Here is a 22,495-nt window from a genome sequence, read left to right as displayed (position 1 = left end):
AAGAGGTTCAAGATGCACTGAAAGCATTAGCTAAATATAAGGCTCCCCAAAATTGATGGGGTACCAGTTGAAATATTTTGCCACATTGATGAAATAGTTACTCTTTATGTCAGGAAATTTGGAAGACAACTACTTAGCCAATGAATGTAGGAGATCCATATTTGTACCTATTTCAAAGAAAGATGACCCAACAGAATGTGCAAATTATGGGACAATATCATTGATACCACATACAGGTAAACTTTGCTGAATATCATCCATCTATGGTTGCAACAAAACATTGGTAGGAAGCTGCAGCTGGTTTGGGCCAGATTAAAAAGAGGATATGGAACAAAGCATATCATTGCTGATGTCAGATAGATCTTGGCTGAAAGCAGAGAATATCAGAAAGGTGTTTACTTAGGTTTCACTGACTACGGAAAGACATTCAATGGTGTGGACCATAACAAACTATGGATAACCTTGGGAAGTATGGTAATTCCAGAACAGTTTATTGGGCTCATGCAGAACCTATGCATGGATTAAAGAACAATTGTATGAAAAGAATATGGAAATACTGAGTGGTTTAAAGTTAAGGAAGGTGTATCAGGATTATATCCTCTCCCCATACTTATTCAATCTCTATGCTGAACAAACAGAGAAGCTGAATTCTGTGAAGACAATTGCAGCATCAGGATTGGAGGAAAGCTCATTGACAGGCTGTGATATCATATGGCAGATGTCAAAGTCTTGCTTGCTGAGAGCGAGGAGGACTTGAAGGACTTGCTAATGAAGAGCAAGGATTGCACCCTTCAGTACGGACTACAGCTCCGAGTAAAAAGGACCAAAATCCAGAAACCGGACTAATAGGTAAGATCGTGATGAGTGGAGCAAGGATTGACATTCTCAAGGATTTTATCTTACTTGGATTCACAATCAAAGCTCGTGGAAGCAGCAGTTGAGAAATCAAAGGATGCATTACATTGGGTAAATCTGCTGCAAATAACTTTTTTTTCCTCTTCTTTTAAATTTTGTATGTCAGTGGCTTTTTTGTTTGTTAGTTTGTTGGTGTTGCTGCTGTTGATGCCAGGTTTTTATGTGCCACTTTGGTGCTCTCAAAGCCATCCGCATTTTTATGCACATATTACTATATAGTTAGGTTTACCTAGATAAGATAGGCTGGAAAAACAATGTTAGAAGAAAATAACGGGACCAACGGTCCCAGAGGGACATGAGAGTGTGGGAGGTAGGGGAAAGGAGGAGGTGTTGGCCAACCCAGGGACAAGGGAAAAATGAGTGGTTCAAAACCAGTGGAGGGAGGGGATGGGAGGACTGGTAGGGAGTGACCAAGGGCAAGGTAACTGAGAGGAATTACTGAAACCAGAATGATGGTTGAACATGGTAGTGGGACAGGAGGAAAGCGTGAGTTAATAGAGGAAAGGAGTAGGAGGCAAAGGGCTACATAGAAGCCTAAATAAAGACATGTACATATGTAAATGTATTTATGATTATGGGGGAAATAGACCTATGTGCATAATATTTATAGGTTTAGTAGGGTAGCAGGTGGACATTGGACCTCCTCACGTGCATTCCCTCAATACAAGAGCACCTTGCTCAGCTAAACAGTCATTTCATGATACTCACCTTCTGGACATGATCACTGAAGACAAATGTGTGCCTAAGCAAACGTGGTGAAGAAAGTTGATGGTGCCCGGGTATAAAAAGATACAGTGTCTGGGGTCTTAAAAGCTTGAAGGCAAACAAGCAGCCATCTAGCTTGGAAGCAACAAATCCCACAGAGAAGAAGCACACAAACCTAAGTGAACATGAGGTGTTGAAGGGATCAGGTAGCAGACACCAAAGAACAAAAACCATTATCATATGATCAACTTCCCCACATAAACACTGAAGACCAATGTGCGCATAAGTAAGTGTGGTGAAGAAGGCTCATGGTGCCCGGCTATCAAGAGATATAGCGTCTGGGGTCTTAAAGGCTTGAAAGTAAACAAGTGGCCATCTAGCCCAGAAGTAACAAAGCCCACATGGAAGCAGCACACCAACATGTGTAATCATGAAGGGCTGATTAAGCATCAAAGGCAGTGGGGGGAAAATCATATGATTGTGAATGAGGGGAGTGCATGTTGGGGGCACAATACCCACCTGTAGACAACTGGACATTCCTTGTAGAGGGGTAGTTGGGGGGAGTTGAGTCACTCAGGGTTCAGTGTAGCAATAATGAAACTCACAACCTTCCCCTAGTTCTTAAACGCTTCCTCCCCCCAACTATCATGATCCCAATTCTACCTTGGAAACCTGGTTAGACCAGAGGATGCACAGTGGTACAGATCGGATCTGGAAACAGGGAATCTAGGACAGATGAACCTCTCAGGACCAATGGTGAGAGTGGCGATACCAGGAGGAAAGGGTGGGTAGAAAGGGGAACCAGTCACGGGGATCTACATATAACCTCCTTTCTGGGGGTTGGACAACAGAAAAGTGGGTGAAGGGAGATTCCGGGAAGTGTAAGATAAGATAAAATAAGGGAGTGGGGAGGGAGGGGGAGGAAAAAAAGGAAAATGAGGAGCTGATTTCAGGAACCCAGGCAGAAGGTGAATTTTGAGAATGGTGAGAGCAACAAATGTATAAGTGTGCTTTACACAATCGATGTATGTATGGATTGTGATAAGAGTTGTATGAGCCCCAATAAAATGATTTAAATAAAAAAAAAGAAAAAAGTGTTGAAAAACAAGGATATTACTTTGAGGATTAAGATGGTATTTTCAATTGCCTCCTATACATGTGAAATTGCACTTGAATTAGGAAGACCAAAGAAGAATTGGTGCATGTGAACTATGGTGTTAGCGAAGAATATTTAGTAACATGAATTGCCTAAAGAGCAAACAGATTTGTCTTTGAAGGCGAGGATGGTGAGACGCGCCTCATGTACTCTGGTCATTTTGTCAGGAGAGACCAGTTCCCGAGGACATCATATTAGGGAAAGTGGAAGGGCAGCACAGAAGAGGAAGGCATTTGAGGAGTTAGATTGACCTAGTGGCTGTAACAATGGGCTTAGACAAATGGTGAGGAGGGTACGGTTCTGGGTGGTAGTGGTTTTTCCTTGAGGTTTTCCCTAGGGCCACTACGAGTTGGAAATGACTAGCGGCACTTAACAACAACAACAACATTAAATAAGAGTGACGCTAAAGGGCACCACTTTCTGGTTCCATTTGAAATGGGAACGTTTTCAATGTCTCTCCATTAAGTGAGACACTGGCCACTGGTTTCACATGTATTGCCTTTTATGTGGAGGCATTTTCCTTCTACTCCGGTTTTCTTGAGAGGTTTTTATCAAGGATGGATGTTGAATTTTGTCAAATGTCTTTTTCAGCCTTGATTGACATCATTATATGATTCTTATTCTTAATTTTTTATATAGTGGATTACATAGATTATTTTTCTAATAATTAGCCATCCGTGCCTTCCTGGTATAAATCCCACTATTTTTAGTTTGATGCTTTGTTGAATTTTGTTGCCTAGAATTTTGTGGATAGTTTTGGTGTCCATATTCATTAGGGATATTGGTCGATAACTTTCAATTTTCATGATGTCTTTGCCTGGACTCTTGATCAAGGTTATACTTGCATCATAAAAAGATTCTGGTATTATATTGTCTATTTATATATTGTGAAAGAGCTCAGAAGGAAATTTAATATAATTACCAGTTAATAGTTATTCCTCTTTGGCTCCCAGAAAACAGCACCTCTGGAAATTCTTGTTAATTTATTGAGACTCGTCTCCACATCATCTCATTTTTCTGAACTATATGTTCTTAGATACAGTCTTAGTCTAATGTAAAATCAGCACTTCCATAGCTCAGGAAGCATTTTACTAGTGTCCTTGGTTAATATAAACAACTTTTTATTCTAGGCACATTTAATGTTTTCATTCTTGATTTTGTCCTTGGTTGGGTAATCCATGAAATGATTTTTATGTCATTTTTAAATTATGTGCTTACTGAACTTTTACACAGATTTCATACGAGTACCATTCGTAACCCATTCCTTTAAAGTACACCACGATGTCTTCCTATCTCCAACTTTTTAAAAGATTTTTCTTATTCTCATGACACTAAGTCTCTAAAATGTCAATTCAACATAGAAGTTTATTTACAATATTGCCAAATAACCCCTGAAATTTTTCTTTATTTTGTTTATAAGGCCTTCAGGACCAGCAGAGCAATTCTTGCATCATGTGGCTTCATGTTTTGATCCTTTGTTACTAATGTTCATCTTATATTTACTTATAGAGTATGTATTGCATGCACACTGGGCCAGCATAGGGAAGTAAAGTGAGTCAGTCTGTGCTCTGATGGGTAAAGAGGGGCAGCAAAAAAATGAGGAAGACCTTCAACAAGACAGATTGACATCATGTTCCAACAATGGTGTCAATCATAAGAACGGGTGTGAAGATGACACCAAGCCAGAGAGTATTGTGTGCTATTGAACATAGTTGCTATGAGTAGTCACTGGCTCCATGACACTCAACAACATCCACAGGAGAATGGCTGCAGAGTCCCGATATACAAAAGAGTTACAACTGAGAGCAGAATGAAGATGATGACAGCAAAATAGAAAAGAAAGGGCAAATATTTCCAAGGGGTCTTCATGGAAGAGACAGAAGTTACATATTACTTGCCTGATTGAGTAAGATTTTGATAGGCATAATAAGTGGAATGGACAGAGACTATCTTGAGACAAAGCCTGGCGCATGAGAGCTGCAATGGACGTGCAGAGCACAGAGTAACAGTTACATTGCAGGAAATCAGTCTTAGAGAAGCACAGCATGAGACACAGTACAATCAAGAAGACATGCAAAGCACTGGGATTAGCATATGCAGAACCTGGGAAACCACGTTAGAGATTTGGACTTTTGTGGCAGACTAGTAAAAAAGGAGTGATATTTAGATATGTGTATTTTACTGCTGATGAAAATAACTATCAGTTTTTGTGGGCCTTCTCTGTGTCAGTCATTGAACTAGATGTTTTATATCTACCTTATACAACAATGTTCATGAGATACAACATGCTATTCCTCCCATTTTACAGATGAAGAATATGGAACTCTAAAAGGGAGATAAAATTGGCAACATTGTAAAGGATGAAAAGGGCTAAGACCTGAATTCAAACTATTATCAGAGAATCAATCTAGCAGATTAAACATACACTTTTGTCCTTATATTTCATTTCAACACCCTAAAATTGACCAAAATGATGCATTAAAAATATCACAATCATGCTCATAAATTAGATCACCTTCGATGAGGAATTGCTGAAAGGAAAAGACAGTAATGATTTCATGGAAGAAGAGAACTACTGTCTGCTATTCTAGATGGGAGCTTAGGTGGTGACCCCAGCCTGGACATCTGGATCCCAGCAGGAGACTGGGAGGTAGGAGGGTGGCAGGGGCAAGTACAGGAAGGAGGACCAGGAAGGACATGCCAGAATGGCTGATCAAGGTGTCTCACTTGGAGTCACATTTGCCACTGCCCTATGGGACAGGCAGTAATAGTTATCTATCACAAACATGAGTAGTGACCATAGGCCCGTGAGTCAGGAGTTTGGCAACTCTCAGGAGGTACAATAGTACCTGGTCCAGAATAACCATTGTCACGTCCCACTGATAAAACATCCAATTCCTTCTCTACAGTCATCAGCTGTGAACCTTTAACATTCACAGAGACTCACAGAGAGGCTCAAAAAGATTGGTATATAGCCAAAAATTACCAAAGATTTGAAGGCAACAACTCAACTAAAACAAAGAAGGAACCACAAATTGTAGTATCCACCACATCATTTCCTTGTATTTAATATTTTTCAACTTTGTGTTTTAATATTCTATGGTTATGCTAAATTATAAATTCTAAAGCACATTAAAGCGATAACTAATATTTTTTGATGAGCTATTATAAGCAGCCACAGACTCCCCGTTTCCAGTCTTACACTCAGTGGACTGCTTGACACGAATCCACGACCACCTTGGTAACTATAGCATGGAATCTGTGGTTTTCTCTCTTTCATATCCATTTCTACTACCTTTCATGCAAATTATCTGCATGTCAACACCACATGCAATTATATATTAACTCATGTAGCCTCACTTAAATAAGACATTGCTAAAGAGTCTGGATAGAGCAGAGGTTGTACACTGGTGCATATAGGAGCTGGAGGCACAGGGAATCCAGGGTGGGTGATACCTTCAGGACCAAGGGTATGAGGGGCAATACTGGGAGGTTAGAGGGTGAGTGGGTTGGAAAGAGGGAACCGATTACAAGGATCTGCATGTGACCTCCTCCCTGGGGGACGGACAACAGAAAAGGGGGTGAAGGGAGACGCCGGATAGGATAAGATATGACAAAATAATAATTTATAAATTATCAAGGGCTCATGAGGGAGGGGGGAGTGGGGAGGATGGGGGAAAAAGAGGACTTGATGCAAAGGGGTTAAGTGGAGAGCAAATGCTTTGAAAATGATTAGGGCAAAGAATGTACAGATGTGCTTTATACAATTTATGTATGTATACATATGGATTGTAATAAGAGTTGTATGAGTCCCTAATAAAATGTTAAAAAAAACACATTGCTCACGATAGAAACACATTTTGATGAGGAGTTCTAGAAGGTCACTTCTCAAATATACTGTACTTTTAAAGGTAATATTAAAGTGAATCTTCCCCCCTCATCCCCACCCTAACTTTAGAAAGTAGGGTATGTTACATCAGGCTATTTCTGTCAGTGATACTATTTAAGCATTTTTCCTAAGGGATTTTACACATAAACTTGCAAAGAATAAATATTCACAGTGACTAATCTTGTTTTAATTATCACTAGAGAAAATAATATTCGTTGACACGACAAACTGTTTTCAGATCTTCTTTTTTTAACTATGGCAGTTATCATTTAGATGGCTTTGAGAACGTGCATTCACCATCTCATGTGTCCCCCTGACTACTAAGGGACTGCTAGTAATCCAGATAATATGGATGCATTACTCACATTTGGTAGCCATCAATTTTTCAAACGACTGGGCCCACTGTAACACTTCCTCCAAAGTAAAGCTTGGAAAAGAGAACAAATGGTGCTTGATTACACTGAAAATATTCTCAAAGCTTTGCTGAGTGAAATAGAAACATCTCATCCTAAAAAATGTCCAAATCTAGTTTCGGTCTCTATATTTTATTTTTACTTTAAAAGTGAAAAATTCTAACATAAGCGTATGCTCATTAAATGAAGTATAGAAACTATCTATAGTAAGATAAGTATTACAAAATATAAAACACCACAGTCCTATAATCACATTTCTAAATGATCATAATTAATATTTTGATTTATTTCCTTTTAGCCTTACTGTAATACATGTTTTTTATGGACAAGAAGTAATTATGCTATGTGTGTGATGAGACACACACACATTTCCTTGCTATATGCATTTTATATGCCATCACAGTCAATCTTATTAATAATTATTGGTTGTCTTATAATGTATATTATAAATTAAAATCATTTCTCACCACTATAATTTAAAGTACTTGTGGTCATTATCCTGGGCAAATCCCACTGTGAAATATCTCCTACAGTGTTAGGAGGAAAGATGTTAATTTGAGAACCAAGGAGTCAAAAATGGTGTTTTCTCTCCTCTCTTATTCATGAACAATGAACAAGGAAGACAATAGAACTGCATTTCAGTTAGGGTGTGTCACCAAAGAACATTGAGATTACAATGATACTGTCAGATGAAGAGGAAGGACAACCAGAGTGTTCCCTAGAAGCCAGGCTGCCAAGGCTTTGTTTGACTGCCTCTGGGCAGAGTATTAGGGGAGCAGACCCCGGAGGAGGACAAGACCCTTGGGACAGTAAAGGTCAGCAAAAAAGAGAAAGAGACCCAGCACGACGTACTGACATAGAGGCTACAACAAAGGGCTACAGCTTAACGAGCGTGAGGGTGGCAGCGTTTTCTTCCGTTTTACGTAGGGTCACTGAGTCAGAGCTGACTGGACAGCACCTCACAAAATCACATCAGATATTCTGCACGAGAATAGACCATCTTTGACAGGATCCTTCTTAAAATTAGTTTATTTCTTGAAACCTTTTGTGCATGCGAATTGGGTGATGTTTAAAGAGCCGATTTTCAGTTTTACACAAAACAATTCAGATACATTTTGTTTTGGACATAATTACTCTGAATTATTATTTTGGTTATGTCTCATTTTTCACTATTAAAACTATGTGTAGCTGAGCTCTGATAAAGGCTTGCTATGCCCACATAATTGGGCTATTTCCACAAGAGATTAGCAGACATGGAATCAAAGTAAGTCAAAGAAAATGCACATTTTTAAGATTCTTGATACAAATGGCTGAATTGCTTTATAGGGGCTTACTCTTGTGTACTGTAGTAATGTATTTGTTCATTTATCTACTTGGATCTTGGAGTTTATCCATAAAATTTACTTTAATCCACTTATATGATAAAGTTACTAATAATATATTTATTATGCATATTTTCAGTCTATTATTTACCATGTGGAAAGCATCTATGAAGCATACTGGTTTTAAGACTTCTTTTCTGTTGTTTCTTGGGCTTCAGGAGGTGAACTAGCAAGTGATTGTATATTCTTGCATATAATTCTTTATAAATCTATATTTCATATAATTTTTTATATTCTAGCTTAAAACAATTCCTGCTCATTGTAATTTGTTTTATGATGTATTCTTAGAATTTTTCTGTCTTCCAAAGCTACATATAATTAAAGATAGCTATAGATATAAGTAAGCCCTCCCTATGGGTCACTCCAATAATTAAAGTTTGAAGAACAGTCATCAGCGTTATCAGGTTCTTAACATAATAAAAGAAGATTAGCTAAAGAGGCTAAAAGATAATGTAGAACATGGGAAAATCTGGCAGTCTTGAGAAGGTCAACAACTATCTTGCCCCACTCCCCCGAAAATTCAGTTGGATCCTGACAATTTTAGTGGGATTGTTTGCATCAGTACTAAGGCTTAACAGTACACTGCAGTTTAGATTGCTTTCAAAAAAACATTTCCATGAAGTCGTATCTGACTCATTGTTCTCTTCTCTTATTAGAACTTTCAAAATGGAACCTTAAATTAACCCTTTCAAGGCAGTGAAACAGAAAGTTGGGGTAACAGACACAAAGGTAAGTACAAAAGGATTGCTTCAAGATCATAGAGACTTTTATTGAACAAAAATATCAAAATCTGAAGTTACTGATGCTCAACATAGCTTCCTTGTAGGTCTACCCACTTGTGAGGGAAGTGTCTCCATTTTAAAACCTTTCGTGGGATCATTCGGCACTATTCCAGCGACACTACATCAAAATGGCATCATTGAGAGGCTCAAATTACTTTCCTTTTAAATATTCTTGTCTTACAGGGATAAGCAGAAGGTTAAATAAAGGGACACTATCAGAGCTGTGGAGTAGATAGAGCAAGTTTCCCAATGAAAGCCTAGTTGGCTAGGCTTTGTATCCTTAAAGAATGAGCAGATGCATGGCTGAGATTGGGGAAACACCTGGGTGAGCTTTTCCTGGCTGCTTCTTCACCAATGTAGTTTCCAATTTTACTCCAAACAGTCAGCATAACCTATGAGCGATCCTTTCTGTCTTGAACTGAACTGTCTTAGCCGATCTCCTCAGAAGGCATCATTTTAATTGAATCCTTTTTAGGCATCCAAACAAGACTAAGGAAAGTGTATTATTGGATGAACTTGTTTAGAACCATCCCCTGATTTCAGAGGCATGCTTAAACATTTTTATCCGAAACAAATTTTTATATGAATTAAATCCCTGGTAGCAATATCGTTTTACCTGGTCTCATTTTTTCTACATGTCTCATCTACCCACTTCCACGACACAGTAAAGGACAAATGCTTCAGCATGAATGAACATGTCATCTTTGCCTTGGGTTACATGAAGGGTTCAAACAAGCTGCCCCCAGTCAACTCTGACTCACTGTTACTTCATGTGTGTAAGAGTAGAAACATTCACCATAACAGTTCTCCATATAATTAATCATTTTTCAGAAGTAAGAAGATCTGTTTTTCTTTCTTTTTTGAAAGCAAAATCATTTTATTGGGGGATCTTACAGCTCTTATAACATTACACACATTAATAGTATCAAGCATATTTGCACATATGTTGCCATCATTTTCTAAACCTTTACTTTCCATTTGAGCTCTTGATATCAGCTCCTCTTTTACCCTTCCTCCCATCCCTCCCACCCTCATGAACACCAACTGCTATCCCCTTCCACATTGGTTTCTGCTGTTTGTAGCCCTCGAGGAAGGTGTGTGTGGTTATACATTGATTCTTACAATAGCTTCCTCCTTCCTCCTACCCTCCTGATATCGCGACTCCCATTTCTGTTCCTGAGGGATTATCTGACATCAATTCCGTGTGCTGTGAGCTCTTATCTGTACTGGTGTACATGCTCTGGTCTAGCAGAACTGAAAGGCAGGACTGGGGTCATGATAGTGGGGGGTGAGGAAGCCTCAAAGAACCAGAGGAATATTGTGTTTCATCAGACCTACAATGGACTCTGGTTGACCCATCCCTTCCTTGTGACCCTTCTGTGAGGGGATGTCCTATTTTCTACAGATGGGTTTTGGGTCTCTGCTCTAACCCCCCTCATTCTCAACAATATGTTTTTGTTGTTGTTGTTGTTTGGGGTCTTCTGGTGCCTGTTACCGGATTCCGTCAACACCTCATGGCGCCACAGGCAAGTGTGCTTCTTCCATGTGGGCTTGTTGCTTCTCTGCTAGATGGCTGCCGGTTTAATTTCAAGCCTTTAAGACCACAGACACTATATATTTTGATAGCTAGACACCATCAGCTTTCTTCATCACTTTTGCTTTTGTGCCCATTTTGTCTCCAGCGATTTTGTCCGGGGGTTGAGTATCACAGAATACCAGGTTGTTAGAACAAAGTGTTCTTGCACTGAGGGAGGGCTTGAGCAGACGCCCAAAATACATTCACTTCCTCAGTGTATTGCCAAATAAATATATGTACATAGGCCAAAATCTATATTTTCGTGAATTAATATATTTATATAAGTGCATACCTATGTTTATACCTCTATCCATAGCTTTGCTTCCTAGATCTTTCCTCTGTTTCCCTTGGCCTGCCCCACCATCATGCTGGCCCTTTTTATGCCTCTTCCTAATTTCTCTCAGCTAGATTGATATTGTTTCAATAGCACTGGAATCTCTATGTCCTTCTCATTGTTGCTTTTAATTCCCTAGTTATTGCCCTGTCTTTGGTGTCTGCTCACTGCTGCTTTCCCCTGCCTCCTCCTCCCCGCAGGTCCCTCCAAAACCTTTGGTTCCACTGCTTTCTCCCTGGGCTTGATCCTCCTGCCTGTCTTATATTGGTAGGGAAGAGACTTTTTTTTCCCGAAGGTGCAACTGGATGGACTTGAACCTCCAATCTTTCAGTTAGAAACTGAAATTGTTAGTCATTCATACCTTCTGGGGACTTTAAACAAAAATTAAATTCTTCTCCAAAACTAAAACCCTGTCCATTGAGTTGCTTCTGATTCACAGGGACTGTAGAGGCCAGGGTAGAACTGCACCTGTGTGCTCCTGAGATTGTCGCTCTTTCTGGAAGTGGGACATTTTAGCTCCCCTGTGGAGTGGTTGGCGGTTTAACACTGCTGACGTTTCGGTAGTAGTCCATCCATTTTTGGTTAATAGTCCAACACATAACCCACTCTGCCATCAGGATCCCTATTTGGTGTTGGAAATTATCAGTCGGAAAATTCCTTTGCCTCTAAGATTTATGAGATTTGTGCAGGTACATCATAACTGGAATTATGACTGGAGGTAAAGTTGTAAACTGCTAGGTATTTCTTGGCTTAGTCCTATTTTTCCCTGTAATAGTCTCTGTTCCTTAGGGTTTCGGAGACTCCATTTTTCTGTGAGGGAGTAGCTGGTGGGTTTGAACTGTCTGCCTTGAGGTCAGCAGCCCCAAGGGTAACCCACTGCTTCAACGAGGACACTTGAGTCCATGTTGCTTCTTGATTATACCCACTTAATAATTATTCTAAATGCCTTTGTCTCTTCAGTCAACTAAATTTCCAGATAAAAAATGTTTACTTTTGTGTTCCTTCCATTCTCTGGACAATGGATGGTAGACACAAGCCTGATATAAGAGTGTTTGGGAATGCCATGACGCACCGAGAGAAGGACAAAGAACCTGTGGGATCAGACCCTCCTGGGTTTTAATCACAGTGTTGTACTTACTAACATTGTGTGTTAATTAAAGCCTCCACACCCCAATTTCATTATCAATAAAGGGGCATCAATGTCTCTTTCACAGTTACGCAGACTAAATCAGGTAGTGAGTGTGAAGCACCTATCAAGCGACTGTGAGAGCGGCATGCCTTTCTTCCTTCTTCCCCTTCCTTCTTTCCTATGAGGTAGGTAACTTCAAATATAAACCGTGCCTAAATCAATCCGTTATGTCATTCTCCTTGACAATCGGGCTGTTTTGCAACCTCAAGTGGGTAGTATGAGAGACTGAACTTTGAGATGTAAGTTCTCCTGCCAATCCCCCCTCTCCACCCAGTATCTTGTAAGGCATTCCCTATTCCTAGGCTGGAAGCTGCATGCCAGGAACTCTGACTATAGGAGACAGATGTGGCCAGAGACTAACGTTGTCACCCATTGCTGTCAAGTTATCTGATTCATCGTGACTAAGACAGAGTAGAATTGTCACATTGAGTTTCCAAGGCTGCAAACATTCATGAAAGTAGACAATCACATCTTTCTTCTGTGGGTTACAGGTGGGTTTGCTAGAGGTTGGCAGTGTGCAGCTGAGCTTTTAACTGCTGTACCACCAGGGCCCCTTTGGACCAGGTTAGGGACTCACCATGAACCGCTAGGTGATCTCACTCTAGAAATGGTTTAAGATGAACAATTCTAATGAAAAAGTTTGTTACTTTTTGGAAAGCATTTTAGTAGTTATTGATCCCATCTGAAGGAGTCCTGGTGGTGCAGTTGTGAAGCACTGAGCTCCTAATGATGAGATAGTCTCTTTGAAATGGTTACATTTCTATGTATGTCAGGATATTGAAGCAATTTGAGAACGTGGTAAGCATTTGGTTATACCTCCAATCTCAAAGCCTCCATCTAAGGATAAATGATTCTAGCATTTTATATGTCAAGGGTTTGAACCATACACACACAAGTGTTATAAGAATATATACATTTTTTAAACCAAGGATTTTCATTCATAACAAAACTCTTTAAAGTAATTTAACTTACTTATTTCTCAAGTAGAAGACATGCATAACAAAAAATGAAATCATAAACGAAAAATCACAAGCCTGAATAGTGAGAGTTCAATGATTTGAATTTTTAAAAGTTGTTCTAGAATCTTAACACTCACGATACACAACTGCTTCCCTGGTTGAATTAATCACGTGTAGATGCAACTTATTTTTTCCCCCGAATGAAATATGTTAAAATAGCAGTTGACTAAAAATACACCCATCTATCATGTGATAAATATGCTTTGCGATGACTGTATAAAGCAAATGCTACTTACTTTGACACATGACGCCTAGAATCGCCTCTGCACTTCTCACAAATCCAAGTCCACCTGCTCATTTTTTTCTGAAGAAATTCAGAATATACTTAGTAAATCCAGTCAGTTCAAATAACTTCATGTTAGAATCAATTTTCAGAGAGCATACAAAATTACAAATCATAAAAAAATAAGGAGAGGTTCTTGAAGTTAATGGGATCTAATCACTGACAGGAGAGGAGGGAAATCAAATGACTCATCTCATACATATTTTATAGACATATTGGCACTTTGAATTTCAAGTGTCTTTAGAACTCATCTGGTCCACTGAGTCATCAAATCACAAGGTTCAAAATAATACAGATATCTGAAAAATCTTTCCATTTAAGGCCCTCTGACAGAGAAGTTGCTAACTACCAAGGGTTCCCCTTTTGGGGATGGTTCTTATTTTTAGGAAAATCTCTGGATAGTGAACAGATGCTGCCTCCTTGCAGCTTTTTGTAATGTGAAAACAGCACTTAAAAAGTAACTTGCAGCCACAGTGGATTCTAACAGGACCATTGTCTCCCTGGTTTTATATAGTGCACGCTTTACAAAATACAATTCTTAAATCAGCCCAGGCACCTTTCCATAGCAATACACACCGCACAGGGTTTGTCCTCAGGACTTAAAAACACACGAAAGAAATCTAAATTTCATTGAAAACAATTAAATCAGCACTGTGCTGTAAGAGAAGAAAACGGTTTTAAACATACATATAAAGACATATACAATAAATTTTAAAGGATTAATAGTGAGCTTTTATGTGAGTTTTTATTAATCTATTCAAAATATCTGTTGAACCCTTGAGATTTGCCAAGCCTGTGCTAGATGCTTTTTATCTACGCAGTCCTCCTCTCCTTGCTCACACTAATAATTAAGCAAGCAATGAAGATAGACATGATTAGGGTTTTGATACCAGAAGTATAGCCCGCCCACTGCTATTGAGTCAAGTCTGACTCAAAGCGATTCTGTAGGCCAGAGTTTTAAGGACCTCTTTGGGTCTTTGAGATCATAAATCTTTCTGAAGCTGTAAACGTCATCTTTCTTACAGAATAGCTGGTGAGTTTGAACTGCTGACCTGTGGTTAACAGCCCAACATGTGAGCTGCTACATTCCCTGAGCTCCATACCAGAGGCAGAGGGATCTGTGACTACATAAATGAACTCGGCTTGGGGTGCCAGAGCAGGAAGCCCAGTGAAGTGACAGTGGGGCTGGACCTACACAAGGTGCTGCAAGAAGCAGACATGGGCACTTGTGAGGTCTGGTTAAGGAAATTAATGGCATTTCGTTGTTGTGCTTCGGTGACACTTGTTTCCCACCCATAGCGAACTCATGCACCACACACTGAAATGACATGCTGCTCATTTCTGCTCCATCTTCGCAATTATTCCTACCCTTGTGCCTGTTAAGCATCTAGATTAGGGACAAAGCGGCTTGTCCTCCCTAATGCCTGCTCTAACAGAAAATTACTTGCCCATGCCACAAGACAGGGTTGGAAAGAAATCAGGCTCAGTCATTAGAGACTTATGGGAAAGATCCAAACTGAGCATGCTCAGACACAAGCCCCTGGGCCTTGGTGGGAGGTCCGCCTGGGCACACAGACATCACTCAGGCAATTAAACGCAGCCAATAAGATCAGCTAATACCTCCAACCACGCCTCCCCAACCAGAGGGCGTAAATGCACCTGCTGCTGTAGGTCACCAGCTTTTTCTCTGTTCTTGCTCAGGTGCATGTTGCAGACAGAGGGTGGGAGGCTCTCCGACGCTAGTAACATGTAAGCGCCCACGGGCCCTCTGGGGTCTCACACCCCCTTTTGGCCTCTAGGGATGCCCCAGTTCCGTGTGGGGTTCATGCTCCCTGTTCCTGTATTCTTTCCACGTGGTTTTTTGCACCCAGTTGGGAACCCCAGGGCAACTTCTGCATGAATAGCATGTACCCCTTTGAGCCTGTGATACCTGAAACTTACCCTTTCCTTTATAAAAATTCACTTGGATAACAAAGCGCCTGAATTTTTTTCAGCGCCGCGAAGCAAAAAACAGAGGTAACCCAATCCAGAAAAGGAACATGCCCGTTGTTGCAGCCACCGTGTCAACCCATCCGCTTTCTCACTGACCCTCTCCCTGACTACACGTGACGTCCTTCTCCAGGGACCGGTCTCTGCTGACAACATGTCCAAAGCTAAAGAGGGAAAACGTGACACGGAGAGAGTGCTGAGACCAAAGGCTAAAGCGTTCAGATCAGGTCAATATTTATGTCTAAAAATGCTATTGTAGCATTGTTTACAAGAAAAAGTGAAGACAATATAATTTTTATCAATAGAAAAATAGATAAAGTAATATGCATTTATAATGGAATGTCAATTAAGAGAGTCAAACAGGACATTTCAAAGGGTGGTTCTGGAAGGTAAAGTATTACAATGAAATGTGAAAAGTTTTGGAGCTAGAAAACAAAAGGGAAACGCATGCTTGGCATATCTCTGAAAGAGAAACGAAAAAGGAACAAAACCACATTCAAGCCTTGAGTATAAATCCTGACTGATCCGATGGGGAGAATATCAAATGCCCCTGGGAGCGTCAAAAGAAGATGGAAGGAAGGCACAGGATTGTCCCAAAGAGAAAAGGCAAGGTTCAAACATTCCCAGAGGTAATATTTGATAAAGGATAAATAGTACTGAAGAAAAAGGTCCAAACACACTGAAGGCCGTGGCTAAAACAAGACTCCAGGAATTGATGGAATACCAATTCAGACGTTTCACCAAGACATTTGGAAGACAGCTTCCTGGCCAACCGACTGAAAGAGATCCATATTGGTGCTCATTCCAGAAAAGGTGCTCTCATGAGATGTGATTATTGAATAATATCATCAACGTCATGCATGAGCAAAATAATTGTTGAAGATTATTAAAAATGCTGGCAACAGTGCATTAATAGAGAACTGGCAGAAAATTCAAGCCAATTTCTGGAACGTGGAATACCATTGCTGATATAAGATAGAGCTTTCCTGAAAGCACAGACTACCAGAAATAAGCTTACTATATTTAACTCACTTAAAGACATTCAGCTGTGTGCATCAGAAAAATTATGAGTAATGTTGAGAAGAATGGGAATTCTACAGCACTTAATTGTGCTCATGTGGAATCCATAGGTCAACCAAGAGGCAATCATTTGACTAAAACAAGGGGAAGTTTCCTGGTTTACGATCAGGGAAGGGCGTGTGTCACAGCTGCGGCCTTCCACCATGCTTATTCAATCTGCTTGCTGAGCAAGTAATTCAAGAAGCCAGACTAGATGAGAAAATGCAGCCTTCCGGTCGGAGGAAGGCTCATGAGCAACTCGTAATATGCAGACAATACAGCCTGGCTGGCAGAAAGCAAATGGCTTAACGCACTTAAAGCACTCACTGATGAAGACTGCAGCGCTTTCACGGCTATCGCTGACGCCAACTCGCCCGTGACCCTATAAACAGTGCATGAGAGTGGCCCTGCAGAGTTTTTTTTTTGGGGGGTGGGTTCTAATGAGTTCTTTAACTGATGTCTCCTTTGATATATAATATTCAGGGATGAAATCAGGTAGGTCTGCAGATCATATGTCTCTTTCACCTATGAAAAATAATATGATTTTTTTAAAACATTTTATTAGGGGCTCATACAACTCTTATCACAATCCATACATATACATACATCAATTGTATAAAGCACATCTGCACATTCCTTGCCCCAAGCATTCTCAAAGCATTTGCTCTCCACTTAAGCCCTTTGCATCAGGTCCTAAAAAAAAAAAGAGGCCCTGCAGAGTTTTGAGGCTACAACACTTTATGGGAGTAGAAAGCCCAAGCTTTTCCCATTGAGAGCCAATATGGCAGTTTAATGGGAAAATTATATGATTGCTTCTATGTTTTAGAACAGTAATGTGGAAGTCATTTGGAAACTGCCAAATTTAGGATTTTTCACAAAAGTTTTGGCAAAACAAGATGGTGGCTCGGGTGGAATAGTACCAATATAAACAGAAAGAGGGGGGAAAAACCTTTACAGAGAGTAGCATGTAGAGTGGATAAGGTTAAATGAATGGTTAAATTGGCACAGAGGAGAGGAACCAGTTTGAACCTAGATTCAAACACAGAAGGGAAAATCAAATTTTGGTGGACTCTGAGATTGAAATATGTAAATTGAAATTATCACTAATAAATCATGGTAACCTTTATTAAACAGCATTATCAATGCATGGACCTATTGTTTATCGACATATCTTCCATATAGGTCTATACATTTTTAAGGTACTGTGTACCTCTTTAATCATTCCCTGAATAATCCTGTACTCTTTCATGTATAACCTTCCCAAACTGCGGTCTTGATGTGCTTGAGAGGCTCAAATCATGTGCCTTTAACATTCTCCTTGAGATTTTGGGAATCAAGGAAAGAAATCTGAAGGGACAAGATAATAGTCATATGTTGGATGATGTGAGGTGTCCTTCAGGAAGCTCACAGGATGACCCCTGCTATCACTGAAGAATGAGTAGGTGCTTTGTGTGAAGAAAAACAAAACACCTGGGTGTCGGCCATCATCTCACCATTATGCTTTTCAAATTTCTGTAAACTTCTTTGTAAGAAGTACTTTGATTGTCTGATGTCCTATGAGCAAATCTATTGCGATTCCCCCTTTGTAATATCCCAAACCAGTTGCTATATCTTCTAAACTCTCCTCTCTACCTTGAATTTAATTGGTCCAGGAGTTCCTCATAGAAGCCACTGTTTTGATTAAAGCTTTTTTTTTTTTTTTAAAGGGGCAAACCAGTTAAACTAAGACATGTGCATGGTTGGAAAGACCTTCCTGCGGCCATCCACTAACTTCCCCTGCAGAACAGCAACACAGAGGCGCCTGGCAGAGGACTGTATGGTCTACATATACTATTGAAAAATTTGTCCAGAGTCAAATATTTACCATGTCCTGTTGTAGACAATAAGGATACACTGCCTACCTGAAAAGCAGGCAACAGCCTTGAAAAAGTTTATGCGTTCCTTGATCTTAATAGTGTAATGAAGGAAGTTTTACAATAAACAAATACATAAATGGGATCTATTCAACGAATGATAAATTCTAAGGGAAATGAAGTAACAACATGGAATAATGAGATGAAGACTACTTAAATGATGGAGCCAAGAAACTGTACTGACCCTTGATCAGTTGGGGAGGAGCGCTTTTAGACAGAGGGGCAAATGCCAAGGAATAGATTCAGAAACAACTTGGATGTGTTTGAGGAAATTAGAGAAGGCCAATAAGTCTTAGTAAATAAGGGAGAGGGTAGAGGAGATGAAGTCATAAACGCAGGCAGAGGGCAAGCATGTTCGAGTTTAGAGGCCATGGATTTCACATGAATACACTGGACAACCAGTGAAAGATTTCAAATAGAAAATGGACATGTTGACATTTGACTTTTGTTGAGTAGAATGGATTGTAATGTAGCAAGAGTAGAATTAAGGTAGTCCATTAGAAGGTGAGTGCAGGAACCCAGGCACCTAATCTAAGGGTTTGATTAGTAAAATAGATGTGGAGATGAATGGAACTGGGCATAATTTAAATATTTTGAAGGAAAATGATCAGAGCTAATTCCCTCCCTCTTTTTTCTCCCTCCCTTCCTCCCTCCTTTCCTCTCCACTCTCCCCCTCACCCTTTCTTTCTGTCTCTGTCAGTCTTCCTTAATATGGTACAAGCTGATGGCAGAATGATAGAATAGAGAGGGAGTCCGTCAGAGCTCTGCCCTCGACTGTTCTGGCATGAGCATCTCCAGGGGGCCTTGTTCCATAAGCGTACAGTGGGAATGAGGTACCTAGAAGTCGGCAAATAGTGGAAAGGAGAAAATGGAGCGGCGATTGCAGATGAGAAGGGGGAAAGAATGGAAACCCAATTATATGGAGAGCGAGGCTCTGAAAAATACTCAGGTGATGGGATTCAGAATATAGGTGCAGTGGTGAGACAGGAGTGCAGGAAGAAGATGCATTTTCCTCCTTACAGGGAACAGGGAAAACACATGTGTTCATTTAAGTTATTTTACAGGTTTAGGAATAAGAACTTTATGGTAATTATGGTCTGTGGAATTACATTTTGAGGTGCGTCTTTGCTATTAAGTGAGCAATGTTCAAGGAAATTAATATACCTATAGGAGAACAAATTTTCAGATAACTAGATTCAGAAGTAGGGTCCTTTTGATTATAAATATCAATCCAGGCTACTTTAAACAAAGGAACAGATGTGTTAGGTCATTGGGGTCACTGTCTTGAATTTTTGTTATATACAGGGACAGCAAGTAGCACAAGGGCTTCTGGGGCAGGCAGTGGTGGTGGTGGGGCCGGCAAAAGAGAGATGATGTCAAGGTGTTCAGAAAGGAAAAGAATTCTTTGAAATGATTGTGGTAGAAATTGTACAATGCTGCTTGATGTGATTGAACCATGGAATGATATGGTGGATATCTGTATTAACATCCAATAAAATGGTTTGAAAAAATAAAATAAAACTGGGACTATTCACACTAATGGAAAAAAGGAATGTGTATTCTAAGGATATGTTTATGCATGGTTAGAGTCTGAGTGGCCTTATGTTCCAGCTAAAAATCTTCTACTCTACTCTGTTGGTTGAGTGCAAGGAATATGAATGTTGTTTTCAAAAGATAAACTCAAGATGATCAATACTAAATAATTGAAGCTAAGAAAACGGTTACCTTGGCTAGCTGTCCTGCTTATTGGTCCTGTTTATAATTGGACCTTTAGCTATATTAATGGAGTTCAAGTTTCCTCATCTCTGAAATCACATGTAAGATCTAAGTTTCCAAACTACTACACTTCTAAGTAGGAGAATATTAAATACCCATTTTCTTTATCTTTTCTCTGAGTGTGACTAGTTATTCCTGTTTCCTACTTTGTCTTGAATTCTCATACACACACATACACTCATACATTTTCATTCTCTCTGTATGTATGTGTGTCTGTGTCTACATATACATGCACATTTACCTAAGTGTACATCTGTTTATGATTTACATAATTTCTTTTATAACTCTAATGTGATTATTTGGCAAAAGCAGAGCAGTCTTAGTGTGGAACATCCATTTGAGTGCAGGTAAAGTGATTCTGTAATTAAGTTCCTAAGTGGGTGATACTGCCCCCTGGGGGATGCTGGGATGACAAGGGGGATGCAAAAGCAGCCGCCTACACTTTATCCTCCTGCTTGATGGCCTTTAGTATCAAAGTTTTTCATTGCTAAGGGGCTGCTGAGTGATCTCTTTTTTGAAAAGGGAGCAGTAGACTAAATAAATATGAGAACTTATGGAGGCACCGTGAAGATAAAGAAGTTCTAGATGAGTTAGAGTTTAGAGCATTCCCAACACTCCGAGAAGTAACAGCATATATTAAAATAACTTTGGATTTGCAATGAAACAGCTGGTAACCTTGGTCTTTATTAATTAAACCCTCAGACTCTCAAGTTTCTTTTCTCTAAAATGGAACTTTGAAGATTAGAAAGATACACATGTCTTCTCTTTTAGTTAATCTGATCTTCGTTCAGCTTCTTGCTGTCTGTCACTCAGGAAATACTTCCTAACCTCGGTTGTCTACACAGGAAACACAAAGAGGCTGTATTCCTGGCGCTTTTAATTTTCAATTCAGAGATTCACAAGTTTTCTTAAAAATCGCATCCATTCTCCAATATGACAAATATTCCCAGCAAATTGTTCCTCTCCTTATTTTTATTGGGCCTGTGTTGCTGCATTTTTACTGGGTGTACTTTATAATAGCGAAAGTCCTGACTTGAATTCGCTGAGTCTGCTACAATTATTCAGACACATCTGTCATGCTGATGGGGTGGGATCATCAGGAGGGATTCTTTTAACCAAAAAAAAGCTTTGGGATGAAAAGATAACACAGCCAAACGTCTCTGTGATTGTGCAGGTTATACCCTCTATAAAGACATGCTTGGTGTAGCGGGAGAAACTGAAAACCACTCACATTTTACCCAACTCTGGGCCCCTAATAATTGAGGCTAAGAAAACGGTTACCTTGGCTAGCTCTCTAGCTAGGGCAAGGCTACCTGTTCCCTAAGTTCAGCAAAAACCTATCTTTAGACTGGGAGGAGTTCTGTGCTCAGCTGCGTGGCTTATTCAGAGGGGGATTGTTTGGCACAAATTCGATGTTGCTGGAAAAGGAGTGAAACATCCGTAAATGGAAATACTAGTTATTAATATCCATGTGGTATCTGCTCGCACACGCCTTGCCATGGAGTCACTTCTGACTCATGGTCACCCTATAGGACAGGGCAGGTGGCCCATATGGATCTCTGAGACTGTAGAAAGCCTCGTCTTGCTCCCAATATCCACTCGATTAGAGAATGAATTTCCTGGACGATTATGTCCAAATGTAATTTGTTAATCATTTTTAAATAATCTAAGACATTGTTTTGTATTCTAAGATTTATCTACTTACTAAGTTAGGGAATATCAATAGAATTAATATCATAAGATCACTGGCAATTACGTTCTATTGGGCGGTTCACCTCAAGTTTGAAACCACCAGCTGCTCCACGGAGACAGAGGAGGCTTCTACCCCAGGAAAGATGTCCGGCTCCGACACCCAAGGGCGGCTCTTCCCTGTCCTCCAGGGTTGGTACGAGTCAGAATCGACTCCAAGTCCGTGAGGGAGTGTTAAATAATAGATTACAAAACAGTTCTCTTTTAGAAAATTCTCTGATCTTCTGGATGAGAGTTGTCAGATACTATACCAGAAACTACAATTCTGATCCTGTGCTGCTGCCCAGTGCCTAGTACTTGCTGCCTACTTTTCTTTAAAAAATCAAATACATGTATTGATTGATTGTATTCATACTGGGTTTACTA

The 22,495-nt window shown here is 39.9% G+C and overlaps 1 protein-coding gene across 1 annotated transcript in view; it reads right to left on the bottom strand.

Moving 5' to 3' along the window:
* Nucleotides 1–13,658, bottom strand: part of RGS13 (regulator of G protein signaling 13) — a 29,806-nt gene extending 16,148 nt beyond the window's left edge. Inside the window, exons 1-2 of the mRNA XM_075541694.1 lie at nt 13,597–13,658; nt 7,031–7,092 (exon numbers count right to left, since the gene is read on the bottom strand). Of these exons, the coding sequence (XP_075397809.1) occupies nt 7,031–7,092; nt 13,597–13,658 (124 nt within the window). The remainder of the gene's footprint in view (nt 1–7,030; nt 7,093–13,596) is intronic.
* Between the last annotated feature and the right edge of the window lie 8,837 nt (nt 13,659–22,495).

The sequence above is a fragment of the Tenrec ecaudatus genome, chromosome 1 (genome assembly GCF_050624435.1).
Source record: "Tenrec ecaudatus isolate mTenEca1 chromosome 1, mTenEca1.hap1, whole genome shotgun sequence".
Lineage (NCBI taxonomy): Eukaryota > Metazoa > Chordata > Mammalia > Afrosoricida > Tenrecidae > Tenrec > Tenrec ecaudatus.
The sequence above is the reverse complement of the archived record's forward strand: the minus strand, read 5'-3'. Positions and strand labels throughout refer to the sequence as shown.